This window comes from Bufo gargarizans, chromosome 5, assembly GCF_014858855.1.
Source record: "Bufo gargarizans isolate SCDJY-AF-19 chromosome 5, ASM1485885v1, whole genome shotgun sequence".
In the NCBI taxonomy this organism is placed as follows: Eukaryota; Metazoa; Chordata; class Amphibia; order Anura; family Bufonidae; genus Bufo; species Bufo gargarizans.
Genome location: NC_058084.1, coordinates 435874665 through 435894423, shown reverse-complemented (window position 1 = coordinate 435894423; position 19759 = coordinate 435874665). Strand labels below are relative to the sequence as shown.

Genomic DNA, 19759 nt, shown 5'->3' with positions numbered 1-19759 from the left:
CCACCTCCGCGGAGTAGTCACTGAACAGCAGGATCTTGTTGCCCCGGATGATCAAGGGTTGTTCTTTGCGCCTATATTTTGCCAATATGGCCTCTTTGGCAGCGTAGTTAAGATATTTCGCTATCGTAGCTCTGGGCCTTGCATTATTGGATCGCGCCCCTGCTGGTGGTGGTGGTCCCAGCCGGTGTGCCCTTTCCACTATACAGGCGCCCCTTAATCCCAGTGCTTGCGGTATTTCCACCTCGCATATATCTGCCAGCTGGTTCGGAGGGATTGACTCTGGCAAACCGATGAACCGCAAGTTGCTCCTCCTGGAGCGATTCTCCAGATCGTCAATCTTTTCTTTCAGGAGTTGATTACTCCGCAGGAGATCACTAATGTTGTTCTGAGCCCTCTCCAGCTCGTCTTCCACTACCCCCACTCTTTGCTGTACCTCTGTGATTTGAGAGGTATGCTGCGCCACTTCATTCTGCAGTTGTTGTAGAGCCGCAGCTACCGTGGCCTCCAGGGAGGCTTTAATATCTGGAGCCAAGAGTTTTGCCACTTCTATGGCCATGGTTTTGCATGAGGCTGTAATATCTCCTTTCAGGAGGTGACCACAGTCCACATCCTCATCCTCCGAACCGGAAGCCTCCGTACTCCTCTGTGTGGACTGGGAAGCCGAACGGGTGAGCCTGTGGCGTTTTTCACTCACCGGCGCCATCTTGCCCTTGGCTCTCGAATCTTCTCCTGTCGGGTGTACTGCCTGCACCTCTTTCTGCGAACCGCCTCTGACCACGAATTTTTCCATGAGCGGCCCCCTGGTGTTCTCGGGGGGTTTGTGGGGATACCAACTAGCCCCGATAAGCGGCGGTTCCACAAATCACGGGCCGGACGAGCGGAGCTCCTCTGATTAGCGGCCGTCCATGCGCGCGCCGGAACCGGAAGTTCGTTTTGTATGATTTTATGTTATTCTTTTTGGGCTAAAGTATTGTTTTCAATTGATTTTTATTAGAAATTCTCAACCATTTTTAAGATACAGGGGTTAACAACCTATCTGTTTGCCGAGTATCACTTTTCAGTTGCATCAGCTCATGCAAAGCCTTGTCTCTGATATCTTGAATTCGTAAACACTCATTGTAGCTAAACTCTTATCAAACTAATAAGAGTATGGCTTAAATGAGTCTTTATCACTCAGAGATCAGGCTTCACATGAGCTGTCTGTTGATGGGACGGAGAAGTGATACTCAGCAAACAGACTGATTTTTAACCCCTGTCTCTCAAAAACGGCAGAAAATTTGTAATAATGGCAATTAAAAAAAATATGTGTAGCTCAAAATAAAATACAATCATAATACAAATTGTCCTGAAGGTGTCCGTAGCCTATTAGGCCACTATGCCATTATCCTTCATGAAAAACGATGTTGAAACTTGGTTTAGTTGCAGGCTTAGGGCTCTTTTACACTCTTCAAGTAGTAGGCCATTATTGCAAATGAACATCTGTATGTTCCTGATAATTCACCCACAGAAAGGTGCCACCAAATAAGCAAAGCGCTGTCTTTTCGGTTGATCGTATCTTAAATTGCCGTCAGTCGGCAGCATATTGCCCTGTGCCGAAGATATGCAAAGTGAATGGGGGTTGAAAGATCGTAATAACAAATGTTTGTCCCCTTTTCATTTTGCATTGGGCTGTCCAAAAGGCCTGGTAAACAAGTGCAGATTGGCGCTCTTTATTGGTTCGGCCAAAAAAATCAAAACTTTTTTTGTCCTTTCAGATTCAAGAAATAAAATGGGGAGATGTTGGCGGCTGGACTGGCCAAGGGGGATCTATCCTGGGAACCAAAAGGTAATTTTCATTTTCTTTAGCATTTTTTTATACGGATTATAAGACCATATTTGCTTCAGTTGCATGGCTGGGGCGCTTGGCTAATCGCGCAGAATTACGGTAATTCATCTTTTCTTTTTCACATTTCAGAACTTTGCCTGCAAAATATTTTGATCAAATTGCTGACCAGATCCGTGTACATAACATCAATGCTCTGCTTGTTATCGGGGGGTTCGAGGTACATGTCTGTCCTCTCACAAATTTATTCCTGTGGTTCTCTGTTATAGTTTACCTTTCTTGCTTGCCTACTGTTCTAGGTATGAAGCGGGAATTAATGTCCAGTTTAACCTAAAGAGTAAGGTCGCCTTGGGTGTATCTACACTAATATATTAGGAGATGGTATAGATAACAAGTCTCTTCTGAATCTCTGGAAAGATCTCCGTTACATTACAGCAAATTAAAATTTCTCTCATTTTTCCTGTCAGCAGACACACTGATGAAATGATGAAAACTAACGCAGGAGGAGGGGTTTTGTATAGGAGTCGTTCAGCAACCAATCAGATTCAAGATCTCATTTTTCAGAGGCTTTGTAAACAGTAAGGCCCCTTTCACACGGGCGAGTATTCCGCGCGGATGCGATGCATGAGTTGAACGCATTGCACCAGCACTGAATCCCGACCCACTCATGCTGTTCACATGAGCGGTGATTTTCACGCATAACTTATGCGTTGCGTGAAAATCGCAGCATGCTCTATTTTGTGCGTTTTTCACGTAACGCAGGCCCCATAGAAATGAATGGGGTTGCGTGAAAATTGCAAGCATCCGCAAGCAAGTGCGGATGCGGTGCGATTTTCACGCACGGTTGCTAGGAGACGATCGGGATGGAGACCCGATCATTATTATTTTCCCTTATAACATGGTTATAAGGGAAAATAATAGCATTCTGAATACAGAATGCATAGTAAAATAGCGCTGTCTGTCTTCTGTGCTGTGTGCAGTAACAGGACCTGTGGTGATGTCACTCCAGTCATCACATGGTCCATCACCATGGTAAAAGATCATGTGATGGATCATGTGATGACCGGAGTGACGTCACCACAGGTCCTGTTCCTCCACACAGCTAAGATGAAGACAGAAGAAGATGCCGGCTTCGCGATTAAGTGGACTAAGGTGAGTACATTTTTTTAACATTTTTTTTTTTAACCCCTCCAGCGCTATTGTACTATGCATTCTGTATTCAGAATGCTATTATTTTCCCTTATAACCATGTTATAAGGGAAAATAATACAATCTACAGAACACCGATCCCAAGCCCGAACTTCTGTGAAGAAGTTCGGGTTTTGGTACCAAACATGCACGATTTTTCTCACACGAGTGCAAAACGCATTACAATGTTTTGCACTCGCGCGGAAAAATCGCGCGTGTTCCCGCAACGCACCCGCACATTTTCCGGCAACGCCCGTGTGAAAGAGGCCTAAAAGAAGCTTCCTGGAGTTCAATATTGATGGCCTATGCTCAAGATAGGTCATCAGTATCTGATTGGTGGGGATCCGACTCTCGGCACCCCCACCGATCAGCTGTTTGAAGAGGCCGCCGCGCTCCGTTGAGCTCGGTGGCCTCTTCCTAGGCCAATGATATCACATTCATATGTACAAGTGAATGATGTGGTGTGAGGAGGCTGCACTACGTCATCTTCAAACATCTGATGGGTGGAGATACCGGGAGTCTGACCTTCACCAACCCGAGGATAGGTCATCAATATTGAACTCTCAGAAAACCCCTTTAATGTGCCTGTTTTAAAAAACGTTGCAGAGGAAGATTAAAAATGGCACCCATCTTTCATAATCATGGCCGAGATCAAAAACACCAGTTTTGAATTCCATTTTATACCTTCTTTGTGGCACTTTCGTTTATCCCCATAATGTTTTTCGGTAAAATGTGCTTTCTGGACCATAAAATTCAGGATGCCAAAAACAACATCATGTATTCTGCTGACTGCTTTATAGATTTAAAATCTCAGTAGCCCCTTGAGGTTTTTGGTCAGAATACTTGTATTATCAGATGTTTATATATATATATTTACCGTATATACTTTGTAGGATATATATATATATATATAGGCTTTGTAGAATTAGCAGTTCTCCTTTTATTTTAGTGTAAATCCTCCAAAGGAAAACCTGCATCTTAATACTAAAATAGTCTAATTACACATTAGAACATATACGTTGCATCATTTCTTATTAAGGACTTGTTCACACAGTGGGTTTTGCAGAGTCCTTTGTTGGCGCATATAAAACACCCGCAGCATGAAGTACAGTGCAGGAGTGGGGGGCAGATTTAGCACTACTGCTAGATTCTTCTAGCAAAAACCCCCCTGTGTGAATGGAGCCTTAGGGTCAGAAAAAAAAAAAAACATGGATTTCGCTTCAATTCCACAGGCAATCCATGACAAAACGTGCATGTTTTATATGTGTCATTCGCTTGTACAGTATTCCTCTGCGGATTTTCTATCTTCAAATCCAGAAAGAAAATCCAGAGCATATCCGCTAAGTGTGTGTGTGTGTGTGGGGGAGGGGGGTAGCCTTCTACTGTCATATGTTATTTTATGTGTGGTGTTATGTTCATTATATTATTATTATGTTCATTATATTATGTTTGGTTTTGAATATCTGTGATTGTACTGTGTGTGTAGTGGTTCCTTCCCATGTACCGGTATATCTGTGTGCTGTGGTAGAAATGGCTTCTTCCCATGATCCCCTAAGGTCTTGTTTTTTCCCCCCCTACAACGACTGTCTTCTTTTTCCTCCCTACACTGTGCCTGCGCCTCCCAGGCCTACTTGGGACTGATGGAACTGACTGTTGCCCGAGGGAAATATGATGAATTCTGTATCCCAATGGTTATGGTTCCTGCTACTGTCTCCAACAATGTGCCGGGTTCAGATTTCAGCATTGGCGCAGATACTGCTCTGAACACTATAACTGATGTAAGTTTAATGAGACTCATTCGAGTGCACTTACCTAACCTGCACAACACTGTAATCCCATGACCGTGGTCTTATTTATCAGAGCAAAGAATTCAGATCTACAATCAATCGCTCCTAGTGAGCTGTTCTACAGATGGGGCAGGCCTTGGTGTAGTCTGGGAAGCCTAAGACCACCCCGTTGAAATGTATGAATTTTAAAAATGGGTGGGGATCTCCTTATACGATATTATGATCATGAGCTTTCCTAATAGAACAAACAAAGCTTGGTAAACCATTAAAAAGAGCCATACAGAAAAAATCCTGGAGAAGTTACTGTCTAGAAAAGAAGGCTAGTGGAAATGTAATACTTAGAACCCATTGCAGACAACGATTGGGTGTGATCTGCAGAACCACATAGCCCACAGTTAAAGGCTAAGGAAACATTTGGGGGCAACTTTTTTTTATTATTGCATTGAACTTGTTTTGAGCTAAAAAAATATTTTTTCAATTGGTCTTCATTAAAAAAATGTTACCTCCTTTCTGTGTACAGCACCCAGATTCTCTAGTAGCATGCTGTCTATTTTCACTCTGTTCCGTCAGGCAGCTCAGCTGATGGCTCCTTATCTCTGATCTCTTACCTCCTAGACACTCATTATAGCACAATTTTTATCTTACTGATAAGAACATTGCTTAGTAATTTAGAAATAAGGGTTATCAGATGACGGCACAACGTTAAAGTAAGATGCTAACAGCTAGGTTAAACATTACCTTTTATGACAAAAATTGCAGACATTTTTTAATAAAGAATATATATGAAAAATAATGATTTTTAACCCAAAATTATTAAAATGCAGTCATAAAAAAATTGCCCCCTCAAGGTGTTCATAATAAGAATGGTGCTGTTTCTGGAGTACAGTAGACTTCCTCTCCGATTTAGGCTGTGCTCACAACAGAAAGCATGAGAAGGATGTTAAATTGTAGGTCCAGCCTTGTGTCACCATGGCTTTCCCACTTGAAGTGGCATTTGGAGGCTCTGTAGGGAAGGGAGGCAGGTCCGCCAGGGGCTGGCAGAGTGGTCACATTCCCTGTGTTAAAGAGGACCAGGCAGTAGGGCCCGGGAAGCATTGTACTGTAGCTGGAATGGGGGGCTCAGTAAGGTATACTGAGGGCAAGGCTTAGGGAAAGTCATTGAGGGTTAGGGATCCATTGTGGTCTCTGGTAAACTTACAAATAGGCAAATTTATATAAGATTTTATCCAGCGATTTGGCTGCCCCCATTCCGTATAAGTGCTCAGCCAATGGTCAATAATCTCTATGGCCGATGCCTTCAAATAATGTCTTTGGAAATGTAATTCTTTGGCAACTCTGATCAATAAGCCCACAGGTAGCTGCGAGTCCAGGTGAGTATTGCATGCTGCATACTGCTGCTGTCTTGCTGTTTGCGCTTTATTTAACCCACTCTTTTCCTGGCTGCTCATTCTCACCTCATTACTGCATGTGGCTTGTAGTGTCAGCTTAGTCGACTTCTAGACTGCTAGCTCCGACTTAGTGGTTAGTTGCTGCATTTGCTGCGGCTTTAACGCTTAGAATTAGTAAAGCCAGTGAATGCTGCTGGATGGCATTCCGCAAAAAACGTATCTTCAGAAAAAGTCCACTGTGACGTTAGCAAGTAAGTGGCTTTTTATCACAGTAAATGGCATGGATCAGGGCCGGCTGTCCAGCTATGACTTCTCCAGGATCCAGCCTGAAGCTAGAGATATGGCAAGATCACCTTGTGCGCATCAGAACCTCTGCAGAAATGTAATTCCAGTCCAAGGGTCCATCAAGCCCATTGCAGGGTCTGTGCTCTTGGAACCACATTTCAGTTTGTGTTGTCCGACTTGTACATAGCACAGTTTTTGTGTTTGGCCATTATAATTAATAAAGGTTTTAGCTTTACTGGTTTTTGGGGGTACTATCTCTCCTTGGGGAAAGAGCGCCTTAATTGGCGTGCGGAGTCTTAAAGGCCATACGTGCTCCTCTGGAATTCTGGGAAGAAAAGGATGCAAAAGAGTTCTTAACAAGCTCTCTCTCTGCAGCTATCCTTTAAGTCAATGTTCGACCCTTTCATATCATAGTGATATGGCATCTTTTTTTTTTTTTTTTACGGAAAAACCCCTTTAAAATTTATGCCATGCTTCCTGTGCTCTTACTTTTGCATCGTTACCCATAAAATACTTACATATGGATGCATTTAGCATGTATGCATAGATATATAGCATGTGGAGTAATATAAAAAAGAAAAAAAAAAGCTCCATAATGCCGTTTTCATATTTCCAAAATGACATTACAACAATACTAACTGGACACCCGAACAAAATCACTCATTTTTATTATTAATATTTTTACTTATTTTACTTTTACATTATTATGATTAATATTTATATTAATATCCAATACTAAAAGGACCCATGTAAACGTAATGTAGTAAAACTTTCACTTCAAGGATGAGCAAAGGGTTAAAATGTCATGACTGGTAAAGACCAGAGAAATTATTATGTGATAGGTCATGAGGCATTGGCTGTAAATGGAAGGTAAATGTATAATTTTGAGGATTCTGGGATTCCTAAGGGTCCATGCACATAGCAGTGTAGTTTGACTATAAGGCTGCATGCACCAGTTCTCGGCCGGTCCAAACCCAGCGCTTATTCTGGAAACCGGACAGATCCCATTATAGTCAATGGGCTCCAGCAGTGAATGGCAGTATCCGGGTAGGCCAAATCCGGTGAACTCTGGCAGGCTGTTCCTCTGCCGGGTACCTTTACCGCAGATGTGAAACTAGCCCTAGGCTTTTTAGTTTCCTTATTGCTCACAGTAGTCTGATTTAGAAAACACACAATTGCCGAATTAGGACACTGTGGATTAATATAGAGGGTTGTTCATTTGGGACCTCCATCAGTTAGAAAGCGGCTACAAGGATGGTGTCTCTCCCTTCGTTTACCCTGTGGTGGCGCTGCAGGGCAATGTACAACTATGACCTCCAACAGATTACATGTGATGATGGGGGTGGGGGTTCTAGTTGCAGAATCAGGTCATTTTCTTTGCAACAAAAATGGATTATAAGAAGCAGACAACGGGGTTAAATGAGTAACTTCAAAGTTGATTTCACTATATTGTCTATAGTATAGCATGATCCAGTTGTGCCGGTATCGCCCCAGTATCTAGTGTCACCCCAGTAGGCACCTACACAAAGGACATGACCCAGTTGTGCTGGTATTGAACTATTTGGTGTCGCTCCAGTAGGCACAGAAACACATGACCCAGTTGAGCTGGTATTGTACTATCTAGTGTCACCTCAGTAGGCACTTACAGAAAGGGCATGGGCCAGTTGAGCTGGTATTGTACTATCTAGTGTCACCTCAGTAGGCACTTACAGAAAGGGCATGGGCCAGTTAAGCTGATATTGTACTATCTAGTGTCACCTCAGTAGGCACTTACAGAAAGGGCATGGGCCAGTTGAGCTGGTATTGTACTATCTAGTGTCACCTCAGTAGGCACTTACAGAAAGGGCATGGGCCAGTTGAGCTGATATTATACTATCTGGTGTCACCTCAGTAGGCACTTACAGAAAGCGCATGGGCCAGTTGAGCTGGTATTGTACTGTCTGGTGTCAGCCCAGTGGGCATCTTCACATAGGGCATGACCCAGTTGTGCTGGTATTGTACCATTTAGTGTCATCCCAGTTCCACTAGGCACTTACGGAAAGCGCATGACCCAGTTGAGCTGGTATTGTACTATCTGGTGTCGCCGTGAGGAACGTGCTTTAGAGGAGAAGCGGAGTGCCAAGTGTCACCCTGCCAAGATAAAACTAGGCCAGCATTAGTGTTATGCCAAAAATGAGTTCTTGTCTCTCGGTCTAGAAATGGACAGCTTTAACCCTTTAGGCTAGGTCTACTCGGCGACATGTGAACACAACTACACTGCAACATGTGTCTGCCGCGCGACAATTTTTAAGAATAGTAGTCTATGGTGTCGCACTGCGACATGCTGCGACGCGACAGTCGCTAAAAAATCCATCTTGAATGTCGCCGTGCGACACCATAGACTACCATTATAAAAATTGTCGCGCGACATTGGTGCGACAAATGTCATCGTGTAGACCTAGCCTTACTCTCATCCTCTCTTTCTGCCCAACAAGTAATACATTATAATACCTGCTCTCTAAACACTGACATCGCTTCTCCACTTCTGCTGATCGCTATGCTTAAACACTGGGACCTTCTCTTAAGCGTTTAACCTTTTTTTTGCTCTGCATGGGGTAACCCCCCTTCGTTTCAGAACTTAATTGCGCCAATGCAACCCCACTGCACCTCGTTTTTTTTAATCTTTTCATTTATTTTTGAATTAATTTGGGCACTGCAGTAATGCTGAACATCATCAGACCATTAACAGTAGAGGAGTCCACATTGACGTTCCAAAACATCAGCTAAGTTCCTGACATCTAGGAGCTTATACTGTGTCCCCTCGCCTTTGGGAAGCCAAACCTCCCACCACACAGAAGGAGCCACTAACACACATACGTTAACCGTTCGCTAAGCACATATTCATGCTGCCACCGCAGGCTTTTGAGGGTATGCTGCAGTTAGCTGAGGCTCGGGGCACGTATGAAGAGTTTTGCATCCCCATGTGTATACTGCCTGCCACCATTAGCAACAATGTCCCTGGCACTGACTTAAGTCTTGGCGCCGACACTGCACTCAATGCCATTATGCAGGTAAGACGTCTTTATTTTTTTTTATTATTTTTTTTTTAGATTTTCGCTTTAATGGCGTCATGCACAAGATCGCTGACCTCAGTTCTATGACTCATGAATGACAAATAAAATATAATTTATGTTTTTCTGCAAGTTTCATTAGCCGAGACATTTTTCCTATAGCAGACTTTACATAAAGCACATGATGTAAAACAGTCTCCGTCTTGGAAAAGGTTTGCAATTGCTGGTGTGATTGGCAGCTGCGTAGACGCCACAGCAGCGTGCACCACCCAACAGTCAGCAGGGAGGCGATCACAGCACTAGTGCTGCGACTGTCTACTCAATATGTCTGATCTCTTCACTGCCGTCTCCCCAGTGCTCCTATTAGCAGGAAGTTCAAGGTGTAGTAGAATGGTTTAAAGGGGTTGTGCCATGAAAAATATTCTACAGGCGAAAATCGAAAAATTAGAATATCGTGCAAAAGTGAATTTATTTAATTAATGCAACTTAAGAATTTTGTGAAAAGGTTCAATATTCTAGGCTCAAAGTGTCAGACTCTAGTCAGCTAAATAACCCATACCCCCCGAGCAAAGGGACCTGAGATTGTGACTTTGGGGTTTCATAAGCTGTAAGCCATAATCATCCAAATTATAACAAATAAAGGCTTAAAATATCTTGCTTTGCCTGTAACGAGTCTATCTCATATATTAGTTTCACCTTTTAAGTTGCGTTACTGAAATAAATGAACTTTGCACGATATTCTAATTTTTCGAGTTTCACCTGTATATTTTTCAGACCAGCACCTGTATCTGAAGACATTTGTAATTGCATGTAATTAAAAATTTAGTATAGTCACTGAGTTATTCACAGAAATCTATCTGTATAGCGCCACCTGCTGTTTGTTCTCATCTTTATTTAGTTGTCCACCTCACTGAAGTGGTCACACATGCTCAGTTTAAATCTTCAGCTGCCACCAGCTATATCTTCTGTTAGAAGCTGTGACAGTTGCACGGTAAGAGCTACAGCAGAAGGGACACGCCCCTCCCTGAGCTGCCAGCCTGAAATAATTCTAGCAGAACAATTTACATCAATCGTGGCATAACTCCTTTAAGGTGAAAAGAGCCTATTGTGATCCTGTTGCCCAAGTTCCAGCATTAAAGGGGTTATATGACCCCTGAAATTCCCCCCCCCCCATATGCCCGGGCCCCTCACATACAATGTATTTACCTGGCTCCCCGACACTTGCGTCACTTCTGTTGCGCGGATAAAAACTTCAGGTGCCGGGGGGTGGGAGATTAGCCAATGGCAGGTGGCGACAGGGGTAGCCTTTCTAGCGTCACCCACGATGCTAGGTAGGCTCCACCCCGTCACTGCCTGCCATTGGCTAACCCACTCTCCTACCCTCAACACTGGATGTTTTCATCTGCGCACGGGGAGAAGCAGCGGCGGCCGTGCGGGGACCAGGAGCGGCGCAGGGAGTGGGGAGCCAGGTAAGTACATTGTGTGTGAGGGGCCCGGCATATGGGGCGGCATTTCAGGGGTCAGATAACTTCTTTAAGGAGGTACACCAGCCAGGGCAAGTGATGGTATATTCCAAGACCCTGCAAATTGGTGGAAGTCTAGAGAGCCATACCAGACATGAGAATGATGGGGCTGTCCCTTTGGTATTTTGGAATCCATTATAGCGCCATATAGCACATTTTTCTTCCCAGCAAAGTATTATTGCCAAGTACATGCAAATACAGTAAGGCGATGTTGACATGACAGCTTTTGATATCAGAATTTTGGTACCGATATCGAGTCAAAAACTGATGGCGGCCGCTCTGAATCCGCTTTCCATTGAGTACAGTGGGATACTGGTGGTTTGTAGCTGCGACCATGCCAAGAAAGGACATGTTGCGGCTACAATCCGCAGGCCGGTTATGCTTCCATTGAGAACAATGACTCCGGGCGGCCGGCAGTGGTGGCTTTGTGGCGCAGAGTCCACAACAAAATTCTGATGTCAAAAAGCCACCGTGTGAACAGAGCCCAAGCATCATTTCTGGAGCACCGACTCCCAAAATTCACCCAAGTGGCATGATTTCATCTTATTAGTTATCAGCAGCCGCCACCAATGCAATGTAGCCTCCGATATAATGCACAGGCAGTGTGTACTGCCGTATGATAAGATGATGAAAGAGGGAGCAATGAGAGAACGGCAGGAAAGCGATAAGCGGCAGGATGTCATTACAGTGACTCAGACAATTTCACGTGGTTACATCTCATCTTCCTCCTTCAAGTTATATCATAGACCTTCATGATGTGAGACACGGAAACATTCAGGCCCCATTCATATTTCTATTCCTTGCATGTCGGTGTCATCAGCTGCTGCAGTGAATGGCAAGAAATGACGGGATCTGTAGGTGGATGTACCGTAGCTTTAAGAAAAAATACATATCGGAAACAAAAGTGCTGGGGAGATAAATGAGCCCCAGTGCATACCCAGCGTATAGGCCTATGGCATGTTATTGGGTTTTTGATCTGATATCACTATGTATATGTTTTGCACTGTGCATTTTAATTAGACTTGCGATCGCATCAAACAATCTGCCAGCGGAACGAAGAGACGAGTCTTCATCATCGAAACGATGGGAGGATACTGTGGCTACCTGGCCAACATGGGAGGACTGGCTGCAGGTGCTGATGCCGCCTACATCTTTGAGGAGCAATTTGACATTCGTGAACTTCAGGTGATTACAAATATATTCACATTTATTATTCTGGCTGCCTATTTTGCACCCAATTCTGGGGCATTTTTAGCGCACCATGGAGGGGGGATGTATTAAAGGGTTTATGCTGGTAAATATAATGATGACCTATCCTTAGGTGCCAACACCCTCACCGACCACTTGTTCCAGGGAGCTGCTGCGCCTACTGGAGCTCTGGTGTCAGCTCTCCATTGTATAGTGGCTGTGCTTGGTATTGCAGCTCAGCCCCATTCACTTCAATGGGAATGATCTGCAACTAGACCATGTGACTGATGTACGGTGACATCACATGGCCTAGGAAGAGGTCGCGGAGCACAGGGAGTACCGACCTCTTCTAACAGCCGATCGGCAGGGATCCCAGGTGTCAGACCCCCGCCGATCTGATATCATGTTTATGTTTCCATATTTTTTATAAAAGTTATGACTTGTATGCAATGCTTATTTTATCCTTTCACGTAGGCGAATGTGGAGCATTTAACAGAAAAGATGAAGACGGGCATTCAGAGAGGCCTCGTCCTGAGGTACATACATCACATGCCATTGCATGACCTATACAGATTTTATTAGGGTATTTCTTTGCCTCTATTTAAGACCTCATTCACACAAACGTAAGCTGTCCGTGACTCGAATGGGTTTGCTATCCGCAATATATGGCAAAAGATAGGACGTCTTCTATCTCTTGCGGTGCGGAAGAACGAACCCCAAAGCCCACAGAAGATGCTTCCAAGTGTTTCCTTAGGCTTCCTTTCCGTGCTTCTGCTCCGTATCTTGCGGATTGCAGACCCATTCAAGTCAATGGGCCTGCATCCGTGATATGGAATTCACACAGCCAGTGCCTGTATATTGCAGAACTGCCATTTGCGGTCCGCAATACAGGCACGGGTGCCTTACGGTCGTGTGAATGAGACCTAAATTTGCATTATTTACTTTCTTTAATAGGACACAGCAAGCGTGGTATAGTCTGCAGCATCAAAAATACCAGAAATCCGATAGAAATGTAAAGAACCTCATTATGAGAATGACATTGATTGGGATCTGTTTAGAAAGGAATCTTAAAGGGTTGTGCCACTAATATACATGTATCCTGACCAACAGATTTCCCCACATACCACCAGTTATGAAAACTGCCTTAGGCCTCTTGCACACAAACGTTTTTTTTTTTCAGTTTCCGTTCCGTTTTTTGCATTCCGTAAACAAACCGTATACGGAACTATTCATTTCAATGGATCCGCAAAAAAAAAACGGAAGGTACTCCGTATGCCTTCCGTTTCTGTATTTCCGTTCCTTTCAAAGATAGAACATGTCCTATTATTATCCGCATTACGGACAATGATAGGACTGTTCTATCAGGGGCCAGCTGTTCTGTTCCGTAAAAAACTGAATGCACATGGAAGTCATCCGTATTTTTTGAGGATACGTTTTTTGCGTACCGCAAAATACTGAAAAAGCCATACGATCGTGTGCAAGAGGCCTTATTCTAAAGTTATCAGCCTAAGGGCTCATGCACACAAACGTATTTTCTTTCCGTGTCCGTTCAGTTTTTTTTGTGGACAGTAACAGTAACCATTTATTTCAATGGGTCCGCAAAAAAAATGGAAGGTACTCCGTGTGCATTCTGTTTCCGTATATGTCTGTATTTCCGTTCCGCATACTCCGTGTGTGAGTATGACGCTTTTGATGTAGGTTACTAGTTCCTAATAGGCAGCTCAGGGTGTGTTTACTAGCGTTTGGCTGCACTGCACCTGGGCATTTAAGGTGCATGTATGCCGCACATGCTCTGCTAGGTTACTGGCTCACATTAGGCTACCTGGAGCTTTGGTTGCCCCCCAACCAGTGAGCCTGTACACCCTGCTCTTAGGGTGATATTCAGTGGCAGTGACACCCGGTTATGAATGTTCGGATGGAACATCCGGATGTCAGATGTCACATTTTTTGCCTTCTGGACTGCTGCAATATCCCCTTTAGTTTCCAACTAATTGCCCAAGTTGGGATATTTGCACCTGATCTGATTATTCAAGACTTACAGTCCTCTGGATATCTCAGTTATAGGCATTCAGTCCTGGTGCTTGTATGTAGGTACTCAGGCTTTATGTGTATCCTTCCCCCTAGTGTGTCACACACTGTTTTTACAAATAAATAATAAAGGTTCATTTTAAGTATAGCGTTCCTCCACCGTCAGTGAATCCCTTTCTTTTTTTTTTCTATTTTAAAAAAAATAAGTTTATGTGTTTTATTTTGGGATTATTATTTTTTTTTTACTTTTTTTATTTGTCCCACTCTGGGACTTCAACTTCTGGGGTCTGATCCCCTCTGCAATGCATTACAATACAACCTGTATTGTAATGCATTGGCTGTCAGCTTTTATGCTGACAGCCTGCCCGTAAGACCCAGCCTAAGGGCTGGATCTCACAGGCTTCCGTAGAAGGCAAGCTCCGATGCCTATGGAAGGCATCAGGCTTGCCTTCTCTGCCATCGGGTCCCTGCCACTGCAGAGCGGGGACCCGATGGGAAAGCAGAGGGCACCCGTACCCACTGTGAACCCGCAGCATACAAGGGGTTAACACGCCGGCATCTGTGTTTTCACCAATGCCGGCGTATGCAGCAGAGGCCCGGCTATCAGTGACTGCCGGGTCCATGCCGCTTTTCAGGAGCACGGGCGCAGCTCCTGCACCTGCCCAATCAGCCCGCCGTACATGTACGGCGCTGGTCCTTAAGTCACGTCCACCAGCGCTGTACATGTATGGCGGGTCCTTAAGGGGTTAAAATGGTATCAATAAAAACTACAAACCATCCTGCAAAAAAAAGAGCCCTCATCCAGCTGTGTGAACGGTGCAACATAAAGTTATGGCTCTTGGTATGTGGCAACAGAAATGCATTTTCTTTTTTTCTTAAAGCATTCCCTGCGATTTGTAAAAAAAAATGCCATATCGTAAACCTTTCAACGCCTCTCATGCACAGATTGTAGAGATTTATAGCCATCGTATCTTTTGTATTTACCCCTCCAGGAATGAGAACAGCAATGAAAACTACACCACCGACTTCATTTATCAGCTCTACTCTGAGGAAGGGAGGGGAGTGTTTGACTGCAGAAAGAATGTGCTGGGCCACATGCAGCAGGTAACGTATAGGAAGCCACGTGCCAAGGGTGCAGTGCATGGAAAGGGTTAAAGGGGTTCTCCAGGATCTAGATATTGATGAACTATCCTCAGGATTGGTCATCGATATAAGATTGGTGGGGATCGGACATCAGCTAGCTGCAACCCCCTGGTGCCGGAAACAGACTGTCTCCATCCACAGGGTCGTGGCCGTACTGGGTTTCCATTCACGTGAATGGAAGTTGAGCTGCAGTAACTGCACAATTCTTGGTATGTGAGGCCAGCTTCCCAGTCATTGTCTATACAGTAACAGTATGTGAAATCTTCAAAGGGGTTGTCCCATGAAAAATATCCTACATTTTCTAACCAACACCTGGATCTGAATACTTATGTAACTGCATGTAATTAAAAATTTAGTATACCCACTGATTTATTCACTGAAATGTATTTGTATAGCGCCACCTGCTTTCTAAATTCTCTGTCCACCTCACTGAGGTGGTCGCACATGCTCAGTTCCATCCTTCAACTGCCACCAGCTGCAGCAGAAGTGACACGCCCCTGAGAGAGAACATGCCCCTCAGCTGCTACTTTAAATTTTTTTATTGAATTATTCATGGGATAACCCCTTTAACCATCAGAGAAGTAGTTTGACCTTGAATTATATATTTAATATACAAGTCTAGAGTTTTCGGTGTTTTCCACTGTCTTAGCACCCATCGCTCATATAGTCTAATGTGCAGCCATCTCTTACTTTCTAATATAGCGCCCTCTCAGGAATCCGGCCACGTGACCCTGTCCGCTGTGCTCTCTGCCATCTTGTCTGACGACTTGCAGCAGTGACTTCCGGTATCGCCCTAGTGCTGTAGTGTGAACACCCAGCTAATTTACATGGGTGTGGATTGGGTGGATTCCTCGGATCTTCTACATTCTGGGTAGTAAAGCAGGGAACTGTCGGCCTATGCGCAGGCAGTGTTGGCGATCAGATGTCTACAACGCAGTCGTCGGCAGTTCTGTTTCACTGCAGAAAATGTGGCGGATCGGGGGACCTGCCCACTTATGTAATTTAGATGGGCGTTCATCCTCCAGCACTTGGAAGACACCACTGCTCTGACTTGATGTCACAGGAAATAGTAGAGAGCGAACAGGGTCACATGACTAGATTCCTGGATCGGGTGATAATAGCAATACAGGTAAAGACACCATATTAGAAAGTGAGCAGCACAGTAGAATAAAGAAGAATTCAGGGTCAGCAGAGGCGCAACCAGGAAGGTCCAGACTTAGAGGTGAGTTATAAACTTGTATTTATTATTTTTACAGATTACTCATTTCAATGGCCCCTTCTTCAGATCAATAAACGTTTTTCGATCTGAAGAACGGGCTGTTCCAGCCTTGAAACGCGTAATCTGCAGAAACAATAAATAAAAGTTTATAACTCACTTCTAAGGCCTCATGCACGCGAAAGCGTGTCGGGCGGTCCGTGCATTGGGGACCGTGCATTTGCGGTCCCCAATGCACAGGCAACATCCATGCGGTTTCCGCAGACAGGATGCAGACCCATTTAACTTGAATAGGTCCGCGATCTGTCTGCACCGCAAAAAAAAACTAAAACGTCTGTTTGCGGGCCGCAATACGGGCCTGGCCGGTACATGTTCATGTGCATGAGGCCTAAGTCTGGACCTTCCTGGTTGCACCACTGCGTCTACATTCTCTAACCTAGCACCATGTGTTCTGAGGGAAGAAGCTTGGCTGCACCAGCTACCACAATCTACCGTACCAAGCGCACCCCATCCAGGTGAGCCTTTCCACCGATCTGTAATGGTCCCACCGATGATGGCTGCTCTCCTTCTGCTTCTTTTTCTGCGCAGTAGAATAAATGAGAGGTGTTTTTTACACAGTGGAAAATTCCTTTGAGGGTTGTACGTAATAATATGTGACCAGACTTACACCATCGTGAACTTCTTCTTGCAGGGCGGCGCTCCTTCACCATTTGATAGAAATTTCGGCACAAAAATCTCAGCTAAGGCTATTCAGTGGCTCTCCAGGAAGCTGCAAGAGACCTACAGAAAGGGTAACATGACTGAATATGTCTGCATTCACACACGGGGACAGGGGAACGGTAATGACGCATGGGTGAAAAGTGGAGCAGACCCTTACTGGAACTACACTGCTTCATGTATGCCGGCCCTTTAAGAGGCCGTTCTGCCAGTTTTGATAAATATCATTCTTCATGTTCGTTCAGATGCAGCCTTTGTGTGGGTGAAATGTAGTCAGTGACCTTCGATACCTGTGATGCGTTTCTGGTACATCCAGTGACCATCCAGTGTAGATTTAAAGGGGTCGTCTCACTTCAGCAAATGCCATTTATCATGTAGAGAAAGTGAATACAAGGCACTTCCTAATGTATTGTGATTATCCATATTGCTGTCTTCGCTGGCTGGATTTGTTTTTACATCACTTTATACACTGCTTGTTTCCATGGTTACGACCACCCTGCAATTCAGTAATGGTGGTCGTGCTTGCACACTATAGGAAAAAGCACTGGCCTCTCTGGAGCTCATGTAGGTCGGTGCTTTTTCCTATAGTGTGTAAGCACGGCCACTGCTGATGGATTGCAGGGTGGTCATAACCATGGAAACAAGCAGTGCATAATGTGATGGAAAAATGAATCCAGCCAGCAAAGGAAGCAATATGGACAATCAGAATACATTAGTAATGGCCTTGTATTAACTCCCTCTACATAATAAATGCTATTTGCTGAAGTGAGAAAACCCCTTTAATTTGGTTCCCCATATAGATGATACATTTACGTTGTATATTCTGCACTCAGCTACTGCCATTGACATTGCACTGTATATGATATTTATTAAGGAGCTCCCGCTGGCACGTTTTGCTTCCTGTTGTGGACTTGTCTGCTTGGCGCACAGTGCATGATAGATGGTAGAGACTTAAGTAGCTAAATATACTTTCTTTTTTGCTTTTATATTTTCTTTCCTGGCTACTCGGGATACTTAGAGGAAGGTAATGTCTCATTATTACTTGATGTACATATTGTCAATCTCTTCTTGTTCCTGTGTGTAGGGGGTCACTTCTTTGTATATTTCCTATTTCCTTCCACTAACCAGGTTTTTCTGTTCAAGAACTAACAAGTACTCTCATACGGTGGTGGAAAGACCCAACTCATCACACATGGAGCAGACAGACATTTTTGGGGCCCAAGATAAATTCTGGTGGATTGGATTGCTGATAGGATATCCCAAAAGATGACTGATCTCCTCTATGTGCTGATGACAGGTTCTCTTAAAGGGAACCTATCACCAATTAGGCCTCATGCACACGACCGTTGTGTGCATCCGTGTCCGTTGTTCCGTTTTCCGTTATTTTCTGCGGACCCATTGGCTTTCAATGGGTCCGTTGAAAACTCGGAAAATGCACCGTTTGTCATCCGCGTCCGTGATCCGTGTTTCCTGTCCTATTTTTTTGACGACAACGGTTCGCGGACCTATTCAAGTCAATGGGTCCGTGAAAAAAAAAAAACAAGGAAGCACACAAGATTCTCATCCGTGTCCATGATCCGTAGGCTACTTTCGTACAGACGGATCCGCAGATCCGTCTGCATAACAGCTTTTCAGATGGGGACGCTTCAAGTTAGAATATACTGAGAACTGTGTACATGACTGCCCCCTGCTGCCTGGCAGCACCCGATCTCTTACAGGGGGCTGTGATCCGCACAATTAACCCCTCCGGTGCCACACCTGAGGGGTTAATTGTGCGTATTATAGCCCCCTGTAAGAGATCGGGTGCTGCCAGGCAGCAGGGGGCAGACCCCCTCCCTCCCCAGTTTTAAATTCATTGGTAGCCAGTGCGGGCCCCCCCTCCCTCCCTCCTCAGTATTCAATTCATTGGTGGCCAGTGCGGCCCCCCCTCTCTCCCTCCCCGGTATTAAATTAATTGGTGGCCAGTGCGGCCTCCCCTCTCCCCCCCCATCATTGGTGGCAGCGGAGAGTTCCGATTGGAGTCCCAGTTTAATCGCTGGGGCTCCAATCGGTTACCATAGCAATCCAGGACGCATACTGCATTCCTAGGCTGCCCTGGGTTACTTTAGGCAATTTTAGACAGCATTATACTTACCTGCGCTGTCTGTGACCAGCCCGGGCGCTCCTCCTACTGGTAAGATGACAGGTTCATAGTGCTATAAAGCAATGGCGTTCGCACAGACCTTTCACTTACCATAAGAGTACGAACGCCGTCACGACAGCGGCAGGTAATTATAATGCTTCTAAATTGCTAAGTAACCATGGCACCCGGACTGCAGTAGCGCCTGTTGCCATGGTAACCGCTCGGAGCCCAAGCGATTAAACTGGGACTCCGATCGGAACTCTCCGCTCCACCAAGATGGGGGGGGGTTAATAAGGGGGGGG

The 19759-nt window shown here is 44.8% G+C and overlaps 1 protein-coding gene across 5 annotated transcripts in view; it reads left to right on the top strand.

Moving 5' to 3' along the window:
* Positions 1-19759, top strand: part of LOC122939258 (phosphofructokinase, platelet) — a 94280-nt gene that overhangs the window by 68316 nt on the left and 6205 nt on the right. Inside the window, exons 14-21 of one of the 5 annotated variants that reach the window (XM_044295314.1) lie at positions 1755-1825; positions 1955-2042; positions 9368-9520; positions 12064-12228; positions 12706-12767; positions 15252-15363; positions 17310-17409; positions 18354-18359. In XM_044295314.1, the coding sequence (XP_044151249.1) occupies positions 1755-1825; positions 1955-2042; positions 9368-9520; positions 12064-12228; positions 12706-12767; positions 15252-15363; positions 17310-17409; positions 18354-18359 (757 nt within the window). Of the gene's footprint in view, positions 1-1754; positions 1826-1954; positions 2043-4635; positions 4789-9367; positions 9521-12063; positions 12229-12705; positions 12768-15251; positions 15364-17309; positions 17410-18353; positions 18360-19759 lie in introns of all 5 variants that reach the window. The other 4 variants (XM_044295315.1, XM_044295318.1, XM_044295317.1 and 1 more) reach the window with 4 other exon arrangements.